Here is a 21710-nt window from a genome sequence, read left to right as displayed (position 1 = left end):
TATTGACCAGTGAGGACTGATTTTTAGACCACCCTGTATGTGTAAATCGTCAGATTCCTTTCAAATTTTGTCAGTATAATCACGATAGTTGTATTTCGTCCTAATGCTAATGAAATTCCAAAATTTTATATAGCATTGTGGCGGCACTCGACGACTTCGCGACACAAGCATAATGTCATCAAAGTGTAAGGCCGACATGCCTAATGTGCAATCGATATCCCTACGGTCCTTCCGCCGAATATTCGTAAGAATGCGTAGGCGGCAACGGTCGCAGACGTCTAACAAACGCGTGCATAGTGGGAATATCGAGAGGTAACAAAAGAAAAGAATCTGTTCAAAGATTCATTCGGTTTTGAACAGCAACAGAAGTGCAAAGGGTCAAGTGTAACAGCAAAGTGCAAAGGGTCAAGTGTAACAGCGAAGCAAACATAGTCGAAAAGCGAGGATTGTTGATTGTTGGTAGGTGACTGTCGATTGTTAAATAAATTATATTGTTGAACATCGAGAGTATTTTTTGGGCACCTTACATCTAACACCACGTCAGCATACATAAAAAGTTTCTAATAGTGTTCGTATACTTTCGTCAACCATCCTATTTCTAGTAGACTATCCAAGAGTTAAAAAGAAAAAGTTGATCATTCGAACTCATCGGAATATGAACTGTGCCAATCGTTCTTATGGAATGATCAAATTACAGCAACCGTTGTACAAACTTATTGCGTCAGTTATATCTTTCTCTTCGAATGAATAGGGATCGAAATGGAAAAACTCTGTGAACCATTATCGTTAAAACAAAAAAGACGAACGTACAAGTTGAGAAGTACGACATTGTTTCTTTGATTCACGTATTTTTCCAGAATCCAGATATTAGTCATCGATGATATCTTATACAGGGATTCCCTGGCGGTAAAGTTTGCTTCGGCGTGTACTTAAACCGTCGTGAGGGGTCACGACGTTTAAAATACGAAGAGAATTACGATTCGCGACTTCTACTCCACTGAAGAAGCTTTGAAATTGTAGAAAATTGAAAATAATCACGTGATGGGCAAGAAAACGGGAAGAAAATTACCATTGATGACGAAAACAACGGTGAACATCTTTTTCTGTGGTTTTGCATGCCGCGCGTGTGCTATTTTGTATCTAATAGCTGTGGTTTTATTTATAGGAGCAGAAAAAGATACTTCCAAGGCGGGTTGAAGTTTTCGTATGGCAAAACTACCTTCTGATAAAAATACGTGAGTATCTCGAATTTACCATTTTATCGCATTCGTAATGTTCATTATTATTCGAAAATATGAATGAATTGGTATTATAGTAGCACAATTAAGATGATACATGTTCTGAATGGCAAATATACTACATATGTGCTATTCTTTGCACGCATAATTGTTATGTATGTAGGTTATAAAAATGTGAAAAGAAAAAAGAAACGGATTTTCTATGTTTCCGTGATAATCGTGCAATGCTATTTTTAGTCATTCTCGTAACATAAAAACAGGATGTCATATCCATCATATACATCTTATGTAAACATTCATGTGTCTGTCTACGTTACACCTTAAACTTTTCATGCGTCGTTACGCTGATTCTAGCGCAAGAGTCCCGTCGACTCGCTTTTGAATCGACTCTGCGCGCGAGTTTTCTTTGTCGTGTGCGTACTGCTCTGCGCAATAAACAAGCTGCGCTACTTTGAACAAGAAGTGTGTTGTTATATCGGACTGATTAAAATCCGCATCCACGATTGCCCGCTTTCTTTTTCTTGTGTCCGTATATCATTTTCTTAAAAAATTTGCGATGTAAATACGCGCGATAAATTAGGTTATGTCGAGACTAGCAAAAAAACAGCAGTGGCGCTGCGGACATATCGTGACACGAGTATAATTAAAATCAATGTAACGTACAGTGCTTCAAGACAAGATTATTTTCCAGTGCATTTTCCAACGCATTTGTTGGACAAGAAATGTCGAACGGATTAACGGTGTTGCATAATGACAAAGACTCTAACGAAACAAGTATGAAATTCAAACATTGATCTTTTATTCATCCATCGCGTACACAATTTTCATAATCGTATTCTTTTCATTTCCGATCTCCAGACTGCAATGTATCCACAGTCGGTGCTAGCACTGCTGCATCTCCTGCGGAAGGATTGCAGGAGAGTCACTTGACAGGGGTGAGTTTCATTTAATTAAGATCATTTTTGGAATAGATACCTGTTCCAAATCCATAGCACTGGCTTGTTGTTGTCCTCTTCACAGATGGAGCAGCCAAATATCTCAAGATCAATCTTGAAGAGACCTGCCGAATCAGAACCTGAAGGTCAGTGGCTGGTTGCACGATCTTATATCACGCTATTGAGCAGCACTTAGTTGTTACGCATGTGCATATTAAAGATGATTTGATAGAAACAAGCAGAACATGGATCATCTTATAAGTCTTTCAGGTTCAAGTTCTTTTGAGCAAAGGAAAGCCAGCTAGAATACACCAAGTAAATTAATCTGTTTCTATTATTTTTGTCAGGTACAACCAGTCCAAAGAAGCGTCACAAGAATCCACAGCCCAAAAATGCGGTGTGTGCCCTGAATGAATTGAAAACTGGTGCGGTATACAAGGTAGTTGACCAAACTGGTCCTACACATGCTCCAATATTTACGATAGCAGTACAAATAGATGGACAAACTTACGAGGGCAAAGGACGTACCAAGAAAATGGCAAAACATGCTGCTGCTGAGCTAGCTCTTAGAAACATTATACAGTTTAGAAATACACCAGAAGTTCATCAAGCAATTAACACTTGTCAACCTTCTATTCCTCTTGAACCAGATTTTACAAGCGACGTTACGGAACGCGATAATCATCTAGTAAATGCTTTCAAAACTTTGACCCAAGAACCAAAGAGCACAAATAAATTTTTAGAGAAAGGGCCTGTAGCGCTTATTAATGAATTATATCCTGGTGTAGTGTATAATTGCGTATCTGACAATGGAGAAAGTTATGCAAAATTTACGATATCGATCACAGTCGATGGAGAAACATTTGAGGGAACTGGACCAAGTAAAAAATTAGCGAAAGCTGCAGCTAGTAAAGCAGCGCTAGCTAAATTAAGGAACGTTCATAGTTCTTCGTTCTGTATACCTCTTCCGGTTCGTGTATTGCCAAACTTTTCCAGCGGACATTGGCAAGATCAAATGACGTTACCTCAAATGTTAGCTGATAAAATTGGCAAGATGGTAAACCAAAAATTTAGCGAATTAATTCAATCGAAGCCGCAACATGCTCGTCGTAAAGTTTTAGCCGGCATTGTTCAAACTAAAGGATCGGATGCAGAGTTAATATGCGTAACAACTGGTGAGAAATAACTTTTTTATATAATTTCTTGTATAAAAACTGAAAATGTATACAAAGAGATTATATTATTTTCTTTTTTCTTTTTACATAAAAGGTACCAAATGTGTTTCTGGGGAGCACCTTAGTGTTAGTGGTGGTGCTTTGAATGATTGCCATGCAGAAGTAGTTGCAAGGAGATGTTTGTGCGAATATTTGTATAAACAATTGGAGCTTCATACAGAGGATCGTGGTGCGGAATCTATCTTAGAACCGGCAAAAAAGGGTTTCAAACTAAGACAAGGAATTCAATTTCATTTATATATAAACACTGCTCCTTGTGGAGATGCCAGAATTTTTTCACCTCACGAAGAAAATGAGTCTGTCGACAAACATCCAAATCGAAGAGCAAGAGGTCAGTTGCGAACCAAAATAGAATCTGGAGAAGGTACCATTCCTGTAAAGAGCTGCGAAGGTATCCAAACATGGGATGGTGTACTTATGGTATGATGTATTCTATGTCGAATACGATCAAGTAAATACTCTTCATTTCCGTGCAGACTTTAGTGCAAATATTTATTTCAACTTATAGGGCCAAAGACTGCTGACGATGTCGTGTTCGGACAAAATAGCTCGGTGGAACGTACTTGGTGTGCAAGGTGCACTTCTAAGCCACTTCATCGAGCCAATTTACTTCCACAGCATCGTTCTTGGCAGTCTATTGAACCCAAGCCATATGTACAGAGCGGTCTGCGGACGTATCGAAAACACAATTCAAGGGCTACCACCACCCTATAGACTCAGTAAACCGCTAATGAGTCTTATCACATCTTCCGAAGTTAGACAACCTGGAAAAGCACCTAATTACAGCGTTAATTGGACAATTGGTATGTAGAGGAAAGGAGGGTGATTTAAATACTTCATTGTAATTTGTTGTATCTTATAGGTCAACCAGAAGCTGAGGTAATAAACTGTACCACTGGAAAAGACGAGTCAGGTAAACCCTCTAGAATATCCAAGCAGGGGCTCTTCAGGAGATTCTACAATTTACTAGGTAAACTTGATACTATAGACGACGCTGATAAAAATCAGTGCCGCCATTACTTGGATGCGAAATCATCCGTACAGAATTACTCGGTAAGTCGAAATAATCTCATTAGACACCGATACAAGAGCTGTGTTTATCATTATTTCGTTTAATTTTCCCCTGCGAACAGCTTGCCAAGCATCAATTGAAGGAAGCTTTCGTAAAGGCACATCTTGGGAGTTGGGTTAAAAAACCGATTGAACAAGATATGTTTGAAGTCGATATCTGACTAAATCAGGGTAATAATAAGATCTCTGCAGATGATACAGTGTTTCGGTTATCAAACTATGTAGTTCCTACTGCAAACTAGACCGCTCGTTCAGCGTGTTATGATATGGCAGAATGTGGCATCAGTAAAGCATAAATCATAGGTTCTCACGCATGTCTGGGACTTTGGGTTGTACGATATGTTCATATACAGAATCGTGTTCAGAATGTGAAGAAAAACGAGCCATTAGTGGCTTATCTAGTCTTCGAGCCGTCGAAGGTTTTACGATTCGATAGTTGCTCAGTTTAGATATAGGGTTATCATAACTTTCGATACTTCGAATCTTAATCTTAATCGTTAGTATGATGTCAATTTCGACAATTTTTATAGACTGTTAGATGAGTAAAAAAATTTTCGTTTCGCAACACAAATCATGTTGAAAAAAGTGAAAAGTTGCGTAGGTATTCACAAGTCGATAAATTTCCACGTTTTGACACATATCTAAAAATTAGTTTAATGATTGGAAATTCTTGTACTTATTCTATTTAAAAAAAGTAATAACCAACAGGTAGTTATTTGAAAACAATCGTGTAGGGGGAAGGAAAAATCCAAATTGACGAATATTTCGGGATTTTATTCGTGCCTGCAGTATTTACTAGGCTTTAGGAATAACAGTGATATAACATGCATCAAGTTACATCCCTAAAGGCTGTGACTACCGAGTATAGGATCTTCATGCAAATTAAGTACTCTGTTGCAAAGTTTTAACGAAAAATGACAGGAATCGATTCCTTGTCGGCGTATTCGATTGTTTCGAGTTACAAATAATTATGTTTTTTTAATTATCAAACTAAGTTACATTGCGTTAATATTTTATGATACTCGTCGACAAAGAATCGGCCCTCGACAGTTCGATGTCGTTATTATTGGTTTTCATAGGGAACAAATGGAAGAAGAAATGTGTGAGTAAGAATAATCGACATGAAAGTATGGATGAATTATATGAGTCAGTAGGTGAATGAAGAAATATACATTATATTATTAACAGTTTTAGAGAATCCTAAGGTCATTGCCTCACTGTGCCAGTATTATACACTTACTGCTATTCTGCCGTAATGACACACTGCCCGGTGTCGGTCCAGTTTTGCGTGAGAAACTCGACAAATGTACAAACTAATCTCATTTCAAGTATTACATACTAGTATTAGAAGCAGCCATTACGTCGAAAGGACTATAGTTGTATATAGTACAACATCGGATGTTGTTAGTTTGATTGTTATCAATTAGATTGTTATCAATTTGATTGTTAACAAGTATTGTTATGTACTTTCTTTTTTTTCCTGTTGCGATTTTCTTTTCTTTTTTATGCAACAATTCAAAAAATGTGTACATGTTTGTGCCAATAAGAACTGGAAATCAAATGCAATAATGCCAATGATAAGCTAATTTAACCGATGTTTGCTATGTTTTCTAAATTTTTCATGAACATTTATTTAATATGAAATAATTCTTTGAGTTGAACTTCTCCAGTATTATCAACGATTAATTCTTCTTCGCGCTTAAAGTTTCAAACAAACGAATTCTACTATAGCCGCCTTTTTCTGCTTGCTTCTTGCCATTTGCATAATACATATATTACACGTGGATCCAATCTTTACGAACACACATTCAATTTACATATTTACAAGTGTGTATTGAACCTTTTGTGCATAATAACCAAACTAACTTATACAGATACTCACTTGATCTGGGTCGGCTATGTTGTTCTCCGTATTACGGAATTATTTTACGCATACCAAGAAAAAGAAAAGAAATAATACTGAGAGAAGAAGAGAGAGGAAACGCAGGTGTACACAAAATTCGTAGTATTATAAATGGCGAAGAGTCATAAGAGAAATAGATCGCCGGAAATGTGTGATACAAGTGACAAACGTGAAGTCCACGTTGTTTATCGTTCTTTCATATTACACGAAAATCAGTAGTAAGTTTTATGACGAACTAGTTTACATTCATAGGCTAGTGTTTTTATTAAGTAGAGACTAAAGGGGTGCGCATCGGTTTCTCTTGACTTTTCCGTATTTTCCTCGTATCTTTACGAATTGCATCACGTATACACTTTATGTATAATGATATATTATTATATTACATCACACACGCATATACACACACACAATCACATACCGATCGGTACCTATAGAGAGAAAAAGAAAAAATGAAAAAAAAGAGACACTACTTAGTGGTCAATGATCAAAACTCGGAGTGAGCATAATAGTTGTTAATTAATTTACTAGTCCTATCTAGTCAATCATTGATGCAAATTTCGATTCTTCTCCGAATCATACTTGGGGGAACATAGCTTAGTATACCGATGATAATACGAACTCGTAGTTGGCTAGAATTTAAGCTTGACTAGTGCCTCTAGATGTAACTTTGTCCAAAATAAGTAATACCGATATAGGCAAAAGAATATCGAATAAACCTTTATTTACCAAGTACTGGGTGTTATCTTGCGATCATTCCCACTAATTCTTACTGTATCTTGAATAAAAAGAAACGAAAACGAACAAAATGTTTGCTTATTACGTCAACTTCATATCGCATACCTGGAATTTCCAACTGATATTGCGTCATTTTATGAAACTTTTATAGAATATTTTGAACAAATGGCTACATAAATATTGGACAGAAAAATTTAGCGAGTGTTCGTAATTAACAAAATATTAATTCATTCATCCGTTTTAAGAAACGCATGATATTCGCCTCTTGCTTTACGCCTTTGAATGCATCCTATTGCTTGCGCAGGTTAAGACCTCAATTGATTTCAATGTGAATAAAATATTATTTATGAATAGCTATAGTGGCTAGAAAAAGTATTTGTACACTTTATTCTTCCAGCGAAGCATTTTCTATTAAGTGCTAAATTTCACTTTTACAATGTCAATTTTTTGCAGTCATATGAAATTACTTAGTATATAGAAATTAATTATGTAATTAGCATGTAAATGCCATGATAAATACAAATAATGATGTACAAATACTTTTTGTAGCCACTGTATATGCATGTTACGAATTTATTTTACGTTTGCAAACGGGCAGGTCAGCTTAGTCGTGGAAGGAAAGCGTAAAAAAGACACGGTTCTCTTTTGTTGAAACTGTATATTAATTACATCGTTACTATATATTATATCTTTTCTCTGTTAATAATCTATTAATGACGCTGTACCTATCGTACAGCTATCGTTTATCTCGCTTCGCACATGAATCCCTCGACAGGTCTTTCTCAATACGAATACAATGAATTCCTCAGCTCGTCGATGAACAGCTCGAATTGCGAAATGAACCGAATTCTATGTACGTTACTTCAGTCATTTGAACGCGAGAACGTATTTAAAAAAAGAAAAAAAAAACACGAAATGTATGTACGAATTGTGATCGTATGACATAACAGAAGATATGATCTCAGCCCGTTTGTTCGCGATCACGTCGTATTCCTTTATCGCGAATCGTTCTCTCTCGAGAAGTATTAGAAACGAAAGACGTGTTATCGGTCGTTCTACCGACGATACCAAGCGAGACGAAGTAATCACGTGCGAAGCGGCTGTTCCTCGAATGTTACATCGATTTTTCTTCAACTTAATCGCTATATGATATGTATCGAGTTCGCCAAATGTTCCCTGTCATGCACTTTTCCTATATCCTCCACTTTGGTTACGGTGACTATCACGAGATACGCGTTGGTATGGGTGAAAAGTATGCTCGAGCAAAGTCGCTCAAAAAAGAAAAAGGTAAAAGGTACGTCGAAAGAAGAGGAAAGAGAAGATACGTCGTGTGAAATATTAATAGAAGGTGAAAGTAAAGTTAGAATCCACCGTATGTTTTGTTCGATCGCATGACGTTGGCTACATTATATTACGCAATATGTAGCGATTCCTCAGACGTTCCTTGCTTTCCTGCTACTTTTTATTCCTGCTTTTAGAATTCTTCTCTGACAGAAATTTCTGATCTCTTAATAGGTCTACGTGATAGGAAGACTTGGAGTTAAATGTCATTAAAAAAGTGTTCTGCCCGGTTGGTAACGACACGCAATATTGCTTGTTGCGAATCGTACGATTATTATTAGAGAGCTAGTTGTCGAAGAACGCGAAACAAATAATTGATAACTTCATTTATTTCGAGCACGCCTTTCACCGGATGCCGTGTAACAAATCTAACAGGCTTGACAGCGATTTTTCTTAAATCTACGAAAGCAAACTATAAATGGGACGCCAGAAGCATTCGTTTACGCAATGTCCAACAAAGTATCGTATTCAAATTATTAGAAAATCACATGCATCGGGAGTGTGGCCGACCAATTGCAAGCGCTAGATCTATCCAATCTACTATCATTCGATATTTGTCTTTCGATGATTAATTAGATAAGTGATCTCATTGTGTATCGTGCACGTGTGCATGTTAGTCGCGAGACAATGAGGTTCGATCCACGTTGTTCGCTGTCTTATTACGTCCATCGGACATTCTGATGGAAACTGCGTTTACAACATCAGCTACTACGTTATGATTATCCGTTTCGTGCTTACGGGCGCTGTTGGCCTAATTCTATTCGATTTCGGTGGAAGGTGTCCTCGAAAACCGGTGTTCATACAGGGGAACAATGAGAAAACGAAACACCCCTGTGACACGTGTTCATTCTGACGCACACACATACGATTAATAATAATGTAACCGTACCGACTACGTAACAATACTGAGCTAAAAAGCACTCTGATACGTACAACGCTATGCCTTAGTGTTTAAATTTCATTTAAGGTAACGTAGGTACAACATTACGTCTAGCTTGTGCCTCGAGAAACGAGATTCCGCTTGGTTCAGGCTATTCGCACACTTAGCCGAACCAAATCGAACAAAAATACCCCATCGAGTGAAAAACATTCCGGGGTATGTGCTCTCGGATCGCTTTATCTTCGATTCGAGCGGCTTCGAATCGAGCTTTCACTTCGAACAAGATCGAATTGAGTGCGTTTAAAACGATACATTGTCTGACTGAAACTAAGTAGTAAGAAAATAGCGATGGCTCGAGAACTTCAACGTTGATTCGGGCAAACGCACGACGTTAATAGTTTTATTGAGATTCCCACGATAAAGACCGGGTTACGCTTTCCATCTTTATCACGAATCCGCTTAATTATCTCTCATTATTAACAATATCATACACCTATCGCGGAGAAACGTGGTTTCCAGTTCACATAAGAAAACAGTATTTGAATTAACAACTCGATAGTCTACAGTAATTACAGTACGTGTGAAACATTTTACAGATACAACACGCAACGAGCAACGTTCAGCCTAGAAACGGAAAACAACGGGCGAACGAGAGAAGAGTCAAGGGTCATTCTTTAATATTCACACGCGAAGAGAAACAGAGGGAAAGAGAGATAATAGTATTTACAATGATCTTTAGCGATTCACGACTTTCGTCAAAGAATACTAGATACGCAATAGTGGAGAGAATCGTAACAAAACGAGAGAAGCGAAGGGAGTAATACGATTTTGCACATCAAGATACACGTAATAGTTACATCGAATTGCTTGCATTCGAGGGCGCGGCCGTGACCCGAATTTCATCGAATTCTCGAATCCGTACGATGAGAAACTCGCAAATCGATTTTCTTCGGCCGATTCTGTTTCAAATCGCGAAAGTCTCGACTGACCGGTTAGAGAAGATGGAATCTTTGAAAATCTCGTACTCGTCGATTCGTATTTGACAACCGATGAAAATGCACTCGAACGCTACCATGGAATGCAAGTCCTTGTATAGGATATGAGTTTTCGTTGAAGCGACCCCGCAGATCGTGTTGTGCCGTACTACACGTGTCAGGTATATTACGTACATAGATTTCAGTCACGAAAGACATTTGTTTTCTTTGCTGTACATCGTGGCCTTTTATGCATATACACGAGATGATCCGTGTGGTACGTGAAGATCTTGTCTTCACTTGCATCTCAAATTTGTTAAAATAACGTTAAAAGTGGATTCTACGAGACGATCACGTATCACGGGACCAGCACGTTTATATCCTAACAAAATATTTCTATCGGATGGCTTTCTTTCGATTCGCGCTTGGACTTTCGTCTCGTATATTTCGCAGACGTTCCTCTCATCCGATCGAAGCTGCCCTTCGGTGCCCCCAGCGAGCGATCCTCACCTATTACGCATGTTTTTTCGAATGTTTTTCGTCGATTACGTTAGCGTTACGAAACTCGTAATCCCAGCAGTGTTCAACGGTAAACAACAAGATCATAGTGAGCAGGCACTTTTAAATCATCGTTCCATCGATCAGTCTCATGGTCAATTCTTTTTTATCTTTTTGAATGTTGCGCTTTATCCTTTCGATGCTTCTCCAAGCTTGATAATCGAATTGTTAGCATCGGAAAGAATTCTCTCTGTTTATTTGCTCTTTATACCGTGATTAATTTGTCGCAATAGTTTGCATCGACGCTATCAGGCGTTTTTAATGCGAGTATAACGAACGGTGTTGCTCCAAGGAGGCACCAAGGGGTTTTCATCGAACTTTTTTAACCGTGTAAAAATTCCTTCTGCCTAGCACTCCGAAGCTGGTTCTTCGTTTTCGGTTCTCCAGAGAACATGCCGGTTATCGACCAGCGTTCCATGAGCATCCTAATCACCTCAAGTGGGATCGAACGTCCCGGACTGTTACCATTCGTAGTCGTGCTGATGGAAGGGGTTGGTGCATGGTTGTTGAGCGTGTAGATGGGTCACTATCGGCGGTGGTTTAACCAGGTCGAATTCCCTGCTAATCACCTCATTGTAAAGCTGTGAAACAGAAGAAAACGGAATTTTAGGGGTAACCAGCTGGCACGACAACGGTGTTGATCATTGTATAAAAATAAAAGCACGAAAAGAAATAAAGAAAAACGTGTTTTTCGTTCAGAGAGTATAGCCTTGCGTAGAAGTTTTCTCTCTTTTTTTTTTATCATTTATTTTCCAACAAACGTCTTCTTTGTGGACGTTTTAGTTAGAATGATTTTACTAAACCTGGAAGCTCCTACGGATATACTCGTCCTCGCCATTGCCAGTCATACCGTAATTATATCCACCTCCGCCGCCGCCTCCAGTGTTCAGAAATGGATTCGTCGGGTTTACTGGGCCTGAAAATGTATTTCATCGTGTACACGCTCGAATGAACAATGCAAAAACTTTCTTTAGAAAGGCCCGTAATAATTATTATTAGCGATGAAAAGATCTTCTCTCATCGACAATGGCTACCGGCAAGCATTTTAATCGTTTGATTCATTGGGAGTTTGGTAACATATATACTGGCTATAAAATATATTTGCATATATCCTTATTTTCCAATGAAGCGTCTTTTTTACCGTTTCTGCATTTCGTTTTCATAGTATCAAATTTTTGTAGTCATGTGAAAGTATATATTATTAAGTGATACGAAACTTGATGTGAACCTAATTAATTGATACATAAATTCTGTAATAAATACAATAGCGTGCAAGATAAACTTCTTTAAGGCTTATATTGCAATTATTAATTGAAACGCAGCTAGTAATATTGAAAGGCTAGAATTAAAATCTCTCACCTATTGTGAGATTCTTATTTATTTTGCAAATATAAGAGCCATTATATGTAGTTAATATTGATAAAAAGCTATAAGTAGATCTTTCAACGCAAATTTACTGAGTTTATCATCTATCTTGCGGATCCTTTCTCTAGGAAGCTTCTCATTTACGAACAGAGAAGCGGAAATCTCACCTCCATTCGCACCTGGCACGTTGAGAGTATCGCCAGATTGGTAAGTGGCGCCGTAGCCCGTGTCTTGATTAGCCAATTCGTGCAGTCGAGTAGAGCTGAGAGCTCGAGGAATGGCGTTGCTAGGTACACCGTGCGGTGCCAGATGTGTCGCTTCGGCTACTTGACGAGGATCCTCCGTCTGTGGCAGCTCGGAGACGAAGCCTGTATCCTTTCTGTAAAAGTTGATGAACACGAACGCGCCAAGAACGACGATGCAGATGAGACCGTAAGCTCGGAATGTCGCAGTTGTTCCTAGGAAATTGTACGAGAAAGAGTCCCATTTAATGTAGGAGAAGTACAAAATGGATATATAAGGGGAAAGACACAACGTACGTAAAAGGATGTGTCTTTGTGAAAGTCTGTGAATGAAAATTCTGAACACGTTGATAGAATTGAAACGCTAGCAGGAATATGACCAGTCTTAAGACGCAAGTCAATCAATTTAGAAAGTTGCGAACGACAGGTAGTAAGTAAAGTTTCATCGATCAGTTTCGACAGGAAAAGTATGTTAGCATTTCTTCGATGTTTAAGAGATTTTGTAATACATCTTGCGCAATAATCTACCAATCAATGATATTGATGTATTGATATGTTACGAGTCGTAGGTCATAGACATTCGAATAATTAGGATTATCTACTGACTTGTAACTTGAAAACTTTGTTCGTAGAACTTGATTTGTTTCATTAGCAAACTTGTTGCTGTTACGTAAGGGAGTTTATTAATTCCTACAACCTGTAACTCGTGACTTAGAAAATTTCACTAATTAATATTCTCCCAACTTTCTGAGAGAATCCGGATTTGGCAAATCGATGTTGCATAAATGTCGATGAGACACGAATATTTTTTGGTGAATTTAGCCTTGATCGATTTATTTAAGAAACGACGTAGGCAACGTTGGAAAGCTATTAATAACGTAATCTTGTGAATATTCCAAGAATCAATATCGAATTACTTGCATTTCTCGACACGTGGTCAACGTGAATCGATAAGTCATCACGCAACACAGGGTACTAAGAACTCACCGTAAGCGTCGACGAACATGCCACCGATCACAGCTCCGCATCCCCTGCCAAGACCATGATGGATACCTTGAAGAACACCCTGCGCGCTCGTACGCAATTGTGGAGGCGTATTATGAGAGATGTAGCTGCAACACGCGGCCCACACAGCCGCATGGGTTATTCCCTGGATGAATTCGAAAGGCAGCACCCACCATGGAATCGTCAGATAAGAAATATAAAGGAAACGAAACACGTTTCCACCCAGTCCCATGCACAACACCTGAAATTGCGCGTGTGTATTTACTTTAAAAATAAGTTTCGTAATCACTAAGTGGCCTAAAGGTGGTGCACGCGATCCATGTTTATTATTATGAACGTATGTTGCAAATATGATGAAAAATGAAGTTAAACACAAATATTCTACTGTATCCTATGTATTCTATTGTATAAGAAGTTACCTTCTGCGTAAATTTACTATGAAGATTATTTTCATGTTATGTCTAACATAGATAGTTCTGTCCTGGCATATGTTATCGCGTTAACCCTTTCGAGACAGATTTTTCTCAACCACGAACACAAGAATCATGATACATCCAGATTTGAAAAAATGGAATAACGTAAAAGTAACTTTTGAAATAGGATACGTAGCTTGTTCTAAAAGTTTTCAGTAGATTCGGCAACAGAGAACGGCACGATAATTCGGCAATCTTCGTAAAAATGAATTTCAAAAGGATTAAATTTAAGGGTTCTTAATGAAAATTAAATGAACGAACTACCTTCACGTGACCGATTTGACGGATCAGTTTAAAGCTGAAGAAGTAAGCGAATATCTCGGAAATGTGATTGATCACAGAGGCGACACCAAATAGAGTCGGTGTGCCATTGTAGTCCTGAAGATGCCAAAAGAGGAAGGTAAAAATCAGCCCGATACCGAATCCCATGAACCACGCGACGAAAAGGAAGGATGCGCACTTGAGGTCTTTGAATTGCTTCAATACGGTCACCCATTCCGGGATCTCTCGCGTCGTTTGAGCGAACATTTTCGTCTGGAACAATACGAAGCTCGTTTAAAATGCATAATAGTCTCACGGGATCGATATCATCAACCCTTTGCGCTCCAGAAACATGTTAATATCTCTTTCCATCAACCTGGTAATTAAAATGTAAATTCATGAGAAAATGTGTATATTTCAATGTATTAATGTAAGTACATTTATATTTTATAATGTCTCAAATGTCATCTGAAATAATCGCACATATGATTTCCTGAAAGATAAGATTTAAAGGAATTCATCCCTTTCGAATTTTATTGTAGACTCTAGTAAAAAATTGATAGATATTCCTCTGGAATGAAATTTTCTGTGAATTTCACCGAGAAATCGTGTCAGTACCACTTTGTAGTTCCGAGTAAACACTTCAAATCAAGAATACATTACCTTGCCTTCAGGCGGTTGTTGTTTCACATTCAGATTTACCCCTGCAGACGAGTCCTGAAGACTGGGCAGATTCAACTGTTGAGACAGTTGACTCTGCAGCTGCTCCTCCCTTGTTGGTTCTGCAGGAGGCTTCTCCACTTCCTGCACAACGAGACGGGTTGCTTGATTCGACATTTGGTCCGTGATATTGGTAACCATGATATTTGATCACTCACCAGTTCCGTGACCGGAAAATCGTATTTAAAGTTGATCTGCGTGGCAGTGATCAGAGCGGCACCCATGAGGACGCTGAAGATCGCGAAGCAGATCGTATAATTCTTCTCCATTGCATCTGGACCGCATGGATGCTCGGAGAACGCAGTGCTGTGATCTAAAGCGATACCGACGAAGAACATAGCAAGACCCCAGCCTAAACTACCGAACATTCGCTGGTGACCGTACCTGTACCAGAAAAGAAGCTCGAAATGCAAAGAAGTAATTAGAAGTTCGATGTTAAACAGGCAAAATTTACTTGTCCGCGTCTTCGCCTAATAAAGTGATGACGGCAGAGTCAGCTAGAGTGATCGCAGGCGCCGAGAAGAATTCACCCACTATCACCAACAGTAACAGGAGGAAGAAAGTTTTTTGGATGTCCTAGAACAGTAATTGCTTGTTAAGCGATAACACGAAAGTGAAAGAAAAGCAGCTGCAATTGTCAAATACGAAAGCGATATGTACCGGCAATCTGTAGACAATCGAACTGTAGAGAGGTTTCACCCATCCTTTGTTCTCTTCTTCGTTGTAATTCGCAGCATTGGAAACACTATGAGGACTCTTGCCGGAATGAGGTACGTTGACGTAACGTTTGGTCCTAACCAACGGCATCTGGACATCTTCGTCATTATTTTCGTCATTTTCGTTCGCTTCTTCTTCTTCCTCTTCGTCCAACAAGGATACTTTACTTGGAGAGTTCACGGTGACCGTTTGAAACTTGGATAGAGACTCCTTCTCCTCTGAAATTTCATCATTGGCGTCTCTTTTCACCATGACCTTCATTGGTGGTGGTTTCACTCTCGTCTTGGTATGCGTGTACGCCTTCTTTGGTGGTCTTCCATCGTCCAAAGGTTGGTTCTGAAATTAATGAAAATTAAACTTGATGACTCTTTGATTGAGCTAAATAATAGTGATAATTAGACTGTGGATTTTTATGTATTTGTGGAAAGTTTAAAGGCCCCGAAAAGCACAGAACGTATAGAGCAGAGCAACATATTTGAATAAACAAATAATAATTCTATGTAACATATTTCAGTGCCACATTCTTCATTCCGTCATTTTCGCTGTTTTGTCACATTTTGATACATTTCTCTTAGTGGCACTGAAATTTTTCAATTTTGTTACGCACTTGTAGGTACCTCTGAAACAGAGAACAGAGCTTACATTTAGGAAACGTTTGTATTCGAGCACATCAGCTGGACGGTTTTTCCTTTGCAGAGTCTCAAAGTCGATAGTCTTAGCTTCGGGATCGTTTTCTTCGAACACCAGCTGTTTGTATTTCAAATCTTCGACAGGGCTCTCTTCTGTTGAAGTACTTGTTCCTTCTTGCGTTTCTCTTCGAACTCTATCGTTATTGAGATCGTAATTTTTTCGTACATCGTTCATCGTGCCCTGATTCATTTGTAAACTGAGAGCCGCCAGTGGATTTAGCTTGCTGTCTTTACGCAGCCTCTCGAAAACGACATTGTCCGCTATCTCTAAACATTCTTCGTCATTTCGATGATAAAAATCGTCAAGATTGGCGGACCGTTTAACTATTCTTAATTTAGGGTTCGGTGGTTCCAGATACGGCGTGTTGTTTCGTATAACCCAACACGATGTGGCCGGTGGTTGCATGAAGGCCAGAGGAAGAGTGAAGATGATCCAGCAAGACAGAGAGGCTAAAAAAATCACCTTGCCCTTTTGCCACCTGAAAAAGAAACAACCATTTCCTAAGTAAATTTGGAACTGTGTGATTTGGCTTGGTCAAATCGCGTTTCTTTCTGTCCTCGAGGCGGATAAATCGATAAGAGGTTGAAGCTTTCTCTCCCAGCTTTGCTAACCCACGCAATATTGGATTCTGGATAATATCCACTAACATTAACCGAGCAAACTGTTTATATATGCAATCCAAACATACGTGTATGTAATACCAGTTAAAAGGGCAAGTAAGCAGAGACACGTAAAAGGAATTCTATACTCGTGTCATTCGTCCAACTTACATTTCTTTAAAGCATATTCATTGATATTTGAACTTTACCACTAGCATTTTATTTTTCTATTTAATAACATATATACATACACATAGTGGGTCGAGAAGGTATTCGTACACTTGTCGACATTCTTTATGAACATATTGCGTGTGTTACATGAAACGTTTTGAAATTTCACTAGTACTGTAGCTAAACACTAATATCATGGTAATATTTTTGGTAGAATTTGGAACGATTCTAAACATTATACAGAAGTTACAGGATATTTAGTACAAGCATATATCCTGCAGAGATCACGAAAGTATTTAAGCAGATGGTCATCCGCAATATTAATAAGCCTCAGTATTCGGAGGGACAATTTGTAACGCTTATTATATGCTTAAAGTGGATTATGTAAGTACTTACGAGGTATCAGGATGTCACGTTATTTAAAGGAAAACGTAGGAGCAGGGACCAAAGCATTATAGATAGAATGAGACGTGGAAACGTAGAAGAGAAGAACAGATATTAGAGATAGGGACGGGAAAGAAGGTGTAACGTCTGTGAGAGGAATATTGAGACGTTAAAATATTTGATAGAAGACTGTGCACACGAGTAGAAAGAATAAACACAGGTGTGGACAAGACTTTGGAATATAAAAAATTGGAATAGATGATGGAATGATTAAGGAAGGACGAGGAGAGAAAAGATAAAGAATAGCAATAGAAGTGGCTGATGGAAATAATAGTTCTAAAATAAGAAAAACTTCTAACGTAGACTCTTAATATGCAGTAACTAGGTTAAGGATATTGAAGGATAAATGAGAAGATCGGAAGAGGAAGTGTGTGATTCAAAAAACTATAAATAAATCGCATTTATTGACCGCGAGGTCGAAATCAAATAAATCGTTACTATTATACTTAAAGTGGCTATTTATACTGAACTTTTACTAAATATAAATTTGTAGCAAATATCTTGCAACCCCTGTATATATTTCCAGATTAAATTCAAATTTTTCCAATATAGTCTTGCCAATCGCAATCTCGTTATAGTGTTAATGAAATATCAAAATGTTTCATATAATACGCACAACATGCACATACAAACTTTCTACGGCAGGCGTACAAATACTTTTGCGAACCATTGTATAAGCAACATGTGCAATTTACTACGAAAGCATTCGAAATATAGTTGAACCGAAAGATTTAAAGCTTGTCAAATTCGTCGATGTTTGAACTTTGCCACTTTGGTATTCTTTTTTTTAATAACATATATATACAACATGTACGATATGCCACGAGAGTATATAGTATATACAATTTACCAAAAAGACTTAAGATAATTGCCATCGAATTGCACGAGTAACTCTCTACTGAGAGTTACTGTGTTTACCAGTCTAGCAGATCGAACCTCTCACCTGTCAGCCAACGAACCCCAGAAGGGCGCGCTAAGGAACTCGATGAAGGGTCTTAGTCCCATCAGGAGACCGCACTGGCCGGCGTTCATGCCCATCTGCTTGAAATAAACTCCCATCAGAGGAAAAAGGGAACCAAAGGCAGAATAGAAGAAGAAGTAGAACGTTTTCACGGTAAGCAATTCCTGATCTACGGAACCAAACAGGTACTCGATCACGTCGCTCTTGCCACGAATCTTGTGCGTCGCCTCTTTTGGTTGAGGATACAAGGTGGGATCGACCTCTCCTTGGGCTTGTGGGTCCACTATGGGCCTGGCTCCTGGCACCTGTTGTATCGTTCTACCAGGACCCTCCTGCGATGTTCCATCGGCTGCCCCATAATCGTAATCCTCGTGTGCACAGTAATTCGGCATGACTGGAGTCCAGGACTGTGGCTATCCTATCCTCGGATCTACGCTCTTTTTCCTCTGAGACACTTAGATTGAATCGAATGGAGGAATCGACGACCACCGTGGTATCCAGAATTGGAGAAACGATATCCGACCGATTCTAAGAATCGGCCCCACCTTGAACTATTCACGAGTGTAGTTGCTCGAGTAAGTTCTCCTTCGAGCGTCTGTCGTCTTTCGGGGATCACCAGCTACAATCCTTTTAGACGAGCGTCGAATCGATGGCCCAGCGTGTGGCACCTTCTGCTCGCGAAATCGATAATCCTGGCAGTGCGCCCGCGCAACTTGCACCCCCTTGCGCACCCTACCGACGACTCGGCCGGTGACACATCGCTAGCGATGGACGCTCGATCCTATCCCGTACCAGCTTTCGAACAAGTGGTCTAGGTGCTCTTGGAAATCGTGTTGTATTTCTTTCAAATTCGATATTTGACAAAAACTGGAGATCTTTGGTAAACGAAGGATTAATTAAAGTGGTTAATAAGAGTTGGATAGAAAGAGTATGTAGATCTTCGAGAATTATATCATTAGATAGTAGAAGAGTTTGGATACATGTAAAGCGTACTGAAATTTTTCATTACTTAGAGAGAATCTCGTGGGCAGTAGGGATTTAATAGAACGTAGATTTTGGAAAATTATGTAATTAGATAACGGAAGACCTTTTAGAATACTATTGTAGAAATCCTTAAAACTTCAATACGTATTTGAAAATCTTTCACGAGTGAGAGACGCATCTCTTGTTGGATATAGAAATTGAATAGAGAGAATACATAGATCTTACGAAAGTATACGATTAAATAATGGAAGATAATAATAAATAAACAGCGAGTGATGCAAGAACTCGAACGCTTATCGCAGAACATTTTTAGAAATATATTATTTGCATTACATGAAATATTATCAATATTATGAGTCTCAGGACTATCGTGATTAAAATAATAAAATTAATGACCAGTGAGAACGTATATAAAAAGTGGAAGATACTCATTGCGACAGTACACGTGAAAATTAACACGCAGTATGAAGAGTATTGTATCGGAATTTTCCAAAAGTTATTCAAAGGCTAGACGCGTCTCAAACCCTTCGCTAGAGTTGGCACTAGTTTCTGACCAAATCTCGAAACCCTTGGCTTTTTCCACTTTCATCAACCCTCTTCTTCTGCGATTCTTGCGCAGTTGACAGTACGCCGGATATCCGGCTTTCAAGCGTAGCGGCCTGATACCATTAATGATTTTATCCCTGTTTTTTCTTTTCGCCATTATCTTATCGCTTCTATTTTTCTTCGCGCGTTTTCTTTCTATGAGATATCGATTGACCTGTTAATTGATCAAACGTAATAACCAAAAAAAGAAAGATCGTAATAATCTAAAGGAGCTTGTTTATTTTTTGTTTGGAAGAAACAAGTTGTCTGGAGGTTATCAGTTGGATGTGAAGCGTGAAAAAGTTTCGCCTGGTGAGTAGAGTAGTCTCCAGACTGTTTAGGGAAACCTACTTCATGCTGAACGAAGACCGTGCATCGAATGTCGAAGACCTTGACCCGCAACTTACGTTCTTTCCTTTATCTTAGTAAAACCAAGCGTTCCGGTCGATTATTCTTATCGTGGGCGGCACAGGGGGTTGAAAGTTTGTCGTTGCATCCTTTTTATTTACGTGCAATTTCTAAGGCATTCTATCAGCTTGGATTGCATCTACATAGGTCACAAATATTTATTAATTACCAATAATTATACAAATCTTTTATGAATCTATTATGTTTGTTAGAGGAAATATTTTGAAACTTCTCAAGTTTTGCAACGACAGCCAGCTGCTATTTATGATTACACTGGCAAAGTTTAAAGCAAATCTTAAAATGTACAATGGAAGCTACAAAATATACATTAGGTTGCTCCGAAAAATTCGTAGAGAGAAGTAAAAAGGATTTAGCTGGGGTTACACCTTTTACCATCACTATTCCTTACGTTTCCTCTTATATTCAGCATCCTTAGCCCATATCTTCTATCGCAATTCCTACAGTACATATTTCCTTTTCATATCTTATATTTAATATGTCCACGCCCTTCATTCTATCGTCATTTTTCACATGCCTTTTTCCACATTCTGTTTCCAATGTTTATTAAACCGTGCTCCATAGCCCATTTATCCTTCTCTACATTCCATATCCTGTACTTTAGTTCCTTTCCCCTACATTCCAAATAGAACTACCAATTTCCTCGAACTCACGCTCCATATTCCATGGGGCGTATATGTCCAACATATATTCTCCATCGCGTATCTAGTGTACACGATCCAATACTAACATCCCATATCCAATATTCTCTACCCCATGACGCTTCCATTCTTTTCATTCGACATTTTTCTATGTCTCATATCCTGTTTCTCGCGTCGTAGTTCATTAAATCTGCCATTCCAAGTCAGACGCAAGAGAAAACCCAGAGAATGCACACAATACGTAAAATGTACCTCGCAAATTGCCTACAACACATTTTCACTTCTCGCAAACGAAATCCGTTGCCCGCAAATTCCACAAGAAACCGACGCTTTCCACGACCAAAAGTCGCCATCCGACAAAATGAATTTCGTTGGCCACGAGTTTTAAAGTATGGGATACTGGGAAATGGATTTAGAAAAATTGGTCATTTGAATTGGGATGTAGAAAAAAGGAAATAGAATGTTGGACATGGAATATAGAGTAGGAATGTATATGAATAAAAGATATATGAAATGTGCGAGAAGATATGTGATGTGAGAATTAAGATAGAAGATA

At 38.6% G+C, this 21710-nt stretch overlaps 2 protein-coding genes across 8 annotated transcripts; one reads left to right on the top strand and one right to left on the bottom strand.

Moving 5' to 3' along the window:
• Positions 1 to 935: 935 nt before the first annotated feature.
• Positions 936 to 11575, top strand: Adar (adenosine deaminase acting on RNA). 6 transcript variants are annotated; one of them, XR_013060220.1, is made up of 9 exons: positions 1579 to 2012; positions 2097 to 2173; positions 2259 to 2319; positions 2521 to 3348; positions 3443 to 3828; positions 3917 to 4211; positions 4271 to 4461; positions 9935 to 10494; positions 11222 to 11575. XR_013060220.1 is itself a non-coding variant. In XM_033350449.2 (9 exons), exons 1-8 carry the CDS (start codon positions 1961 to 1963, stop codon positions 4638 to 4640), a joined length of 1989 nt encoding a protein of 662 aa, XP_033206340.1. In that variant the 5' UTR covers positions 1579 to 1960; the 3' UTR covers positions 4641 to 4650; positions 11222 to 11575. The 6 variants fall into 6 exon arrangements, 5 of the variants coding, with proteins under 5 accessions (XP_033206338.1, XP_033206340.1, XP_033206341.1 ...); XM_033350449.2 differs by lacking the exon at positions 9935 to 10494 and adding an exon at positions 4542 to 4650; XM_033350450.2 differs by lacking the exon at positions 11222 to 11575 and adding an exon at positions 4542 to 4650 and having other exon boundaries at positions 9935 to 10073.
• jef (major facilitator superfamily domain-containing protein 6 jef) lies at positions 7756 to 19149 on the bottom strand. Of its 2 annotated transcripts, none has more exons than XM_076625107.1 (11): positions 18501 to 19149; positions 16296 to 16821; positions 15597 to 15989; positions 15391 to 15512; positions 15095 to 15320; positions 14880 to 15020; positions 14220 to 14489; positions 13465 to 13723; positions 12403 to 12693; positions 11674 to 11786; positions 7756 to 11451 (listed from the first exon to the last, which is right to left on the bottom strand). In XM_076625107.1, the coding sequence occupies exons 1-11, from the start codon at positions 18908 to 18910 to the stop codon at positions 11332 to 11334; spliced, it is 2871 nt and encodes a 956-aa protein (XP_076481222.1). In that variant the 5' UTR covers positions 18911 to 19149; the 3' UTR covers positions 7756 to 11331. The 2 variants fall into 2 exon arrangements, with proteins under 2 accessions (XP_076481222.1, XP_076481223.1); XM_076625108.1 differs by having other exon boundaries at positions 11721 to 11786; positions 18501 to 19148.
• Between the last annotated feature and the right edge of the window lie 2561 nt (positions 19150 to 21710).

The sequence above is a fragment of the Bombus vancouverensis genome, chromosome 15 (genome assembly GCF_051014615.1).
Source record: "Bombus vancouverensis nearcticus chromosome 15, iyBomVanc1_principal, whole genome shotgun sequence".
Lineage (NCBI taxonomy): Eukaryota > Metazoa > Arthropoda > Insecta > Hymenoptera > Apidae > Bombus > Bombus vancouverensis.
Note: the sequence above shows the minus strand (reverse complement) of the source record. Positions and strands in the feature narration are given on the sequence as shown.